The sequence below is a fragment of the Cryptotermes secundus genome, unplaced genomic scaffold, assembly GCF_002891405.2.
Source record: "Cryptotermes secundus unplaced genomic scaffold, Csec_1.0 scaffold3170, whole genome shotgun sequence".
Lineage (NCBI taxonomy): Eukaryota > Metazoa > Arthropoda > Insecta > Blattodea > Kalotermitidae > Cryptotermes > Cryptotermes secundus.
Window position 1 is genome coordinate 43,136 of NW_019742055.1, and position 2,604 is coordinate 45,739.

Consider the following 2,604-nt stretch of genomic DNA (forward strand, 5'->3'; position numbering starts at 1 on the left):
GTTGATCTGTGTAATTTTTATGCATCCCCATTCTCTTATTCAAAAATCTCTGGCATTCATAAGGCAAGCATTATGTTCTGTGTGTTTGAGAAATGATCAGCATTCAGTGTGAAAGTATGTAGTTAAATCTAATTTTCAGTCACAAGTTCAGCAATGATGAAACAGAACATCTGAAAAGCTGTACTTGCAATTATTTGACCATTTTTCCATACTCTGTGAAATATTGTGGAGTTAAATTTACGTGTATATACCTTGAATAATATAAGATTGAAAATCAATTCTGTTAGTTCCTTCTTTAAAACCGAAGCTGAATAGTAAGTAAATGGACAGTTCTAAGACACCCTTTTTTAAAATGTTGTCTCAGACATATAGCGAAAATTCCATGTGAAGTTTCTTTGGGGGTTCCATTGAATATTTAGCTTGGAAGGTATCTATAAAGATTAAAAATTCCTTTCTCTTCACCTTGGCACCTGTTTTTCAGAGCACCAAATATATGGAGTATGCGCACAAAAGTTTGCCAACTGTCACAGATGTAATCACGTGGGCACGGTTTATATAAAAGATCACACATAATTATTTAAATTTTATTACCCTTTGGAATTTATAATTACATTTTAATGTAACAAAATGAACATAGTTTACTTCTTGGGAGCCTCTTTCTTTTGTTTTGGTTCTCCTTTCTTTTGTTTTGGTTCTCCTTTCTTTTGTTTTGGTTCTCCTTTCTTTTGTTTTGATTCTTCTTTCTTTTCCTTAAGTTCTCCTGTCTTCTTCTGTGTGGAGTTCTTTGCTCTGTCCTTAGCAGCCCTCTTTTTGAGTCTATAGTAGGCAAGAGTACGGATCTTGTTCCTTATCTGCCTCGCTTTCCTCAGTTTAAACCGATCAAAGTCTGTCATTGAGCGACGCTGTGAAGAATAGGAAAAAAATGTGTAACAACGATAAATTGTTATGCACTTGTACACTGCAGTGTTAAAGCATAACACATCAGTGCAGTTTTAGCTTCATGTGTCGATCAGTCGGCAATTCCTATCTTACCATCATCATCATCATCATCTGTGTTACCTTCCAATTTGCAGTAGTGGTTTGTTTGCTTAAAATTGTGCCTTTCTTTCTTTGAACAATTCTTTTGCCAAGTTTATAATTACTATTAAACTATCAACTAGATCTTCTAAAAAAAAATGGTTACGAAACACTGCTAAATGGGATGAAATAGTTTACTTATTGGACCGCATACACAGTACACCCACATGGATGTGTTGTGACATACTTCAGCTTTCTGTTTAAACCTCTGTAGATACTCTGAACAGAAAAAAAATCATGTAGCAGCTTAACCCATTAACATTTAAAAGTTACAGGCACCATGTAACAAATAAATGTTGTATGAAAAATGATTCTAACATTATAAATGTTGCATACCTGGCGCTTGGCTGCAATTTTCTGAGCCCAAATTCCTGCAGCCCATTTTTCATCAATCTTGTTTTTGATCCAGGCTTTTCTCACTGTTTTTGTGTGATCCGTAAATGGGAAATTAATTTTATACTTTGTAAGATGAAGCTGATTAAGCCTCATTTGTCCTCGGGGTACTCCTGTTTCTGGGCCATCTACTAAAGCCTGTACAAAAGTTAAATTGCAAATCAGAATTAATCATATTCAAGTTACGTATCTGCAACACACGTTACTATTTACTGTTGGTAATACAAGTACACAGCATAAAACAACATCTAAAACTTATCATACAATAAGCTATTAGGTTAGTCTATTACTTCATCTATACTACTTTCAATCAAATTGGCACCATCTGATATTCATTGTATACAAAATTATATTAATTTTCATCACAGTAAAGTGGTACTGTCACTATTATACATACTCTGGTCTGGTCGATGACATCCACAATAGCACAAAGTTTTCCCCTGTACGGGCCATCAGCGACATAGGCCACACGACCCGTTTCGACGAACCTTTTGAAAGGCTAAAAAAAATCGGGGGTAAATTAAAACCATTTCCGTTACTAAAATAAACTACTATAGCAGTCATATCCACATATATTCCTAACTATTGGGGAATATGAAAACACTAGCATACACGTGACCTGCTTCGCACTGACACGCCACTAATAACATGCTACATTTTAAAATTATATAACTTTACAATCTCATAAACATATAATTTCTGGTACACTGAAACAAAAAATCAAAACAAAATGCGTTAACAAATACGTATGTCCGAAACATTTCACATGAATACCACATCCAACTAAGCTTACCATCTCAAAGCGGAAATGAGCGAGACCACGGGGAAAGAAAATGTAGGAAGTAATGCTACACTAACACAACTGCACGCGCAAAACTGTGCTCTGTATGTAAAGTAAGCAGATTAATTATTTGCATTTCCACAAATAAAGTGAATATTACAATTACACTAACATTTTTATTCAAGGTTTAGTCACTTACTTGCAAGAAATAATATTAAATGAGTATCTAATTTCATTATCATTGTTTATTCCTTTTCATGCTGGACAACGACAACAAAATTTCCCATCCACTCATTTGTTTTCTCTTCTCAGTACCAGGTTTTCCTTGACGTCTTTTTTTCTCGACAGCATTC

General features: G+C 34.5%; 1 protein-coding gene across 1 annotated transcript; it reads right to left on the reverse strand.

Moving 5' to 3' along the window:
* Nucleotides 1–570: 570 nt before the first annotated feature.
* LOC111873033 (60S ribosomal protein L14) lies at nucleotides 571–2,368 on the reverse strand. Its single transcript, XM_023867401.1, has 4 exons — nucleotides 2,264–2,368; nucleotides 1,868–1,969; nucleotides 1,414–1,608; nucleotides 571–902 (listed from the first exon to the last, which is right to left on the reverse strand). Exons 1-4 carry the CDS (start codon nucleotides 2,264–2,266, stop codon nucleotides 639–641), a joined length of 564 nt encoding a protein of 187 aa, XP_023723169.1. The 5' UTR covers nucleotides 2,267–2,368; the 3' UTR covers nucleotides 571–638.
* Between the last annotated feature and the right edge of the window lie 236 nt (nucleotides 2,369–2,604).

Bases quoted from the DNA above. Each gene is read 5' to 3' on its own strand.
- LOC111873033 (XM_023867401.1), bottom strand. The intron at 1,609-1,867 runs GTATGTATAATA...ACTTTTGTACAG, and splicing joins ATGTCATCGACCAGACCAGA to GCTTTAGTAGATGGCCCAGA. The intron at 903-1,413 runs GTATGCAACATT...TATTCTTCACAG, and splicing joins AAATTGCAGCCAAGCGCCAG to CGTCGCTCAATGACAGACTT.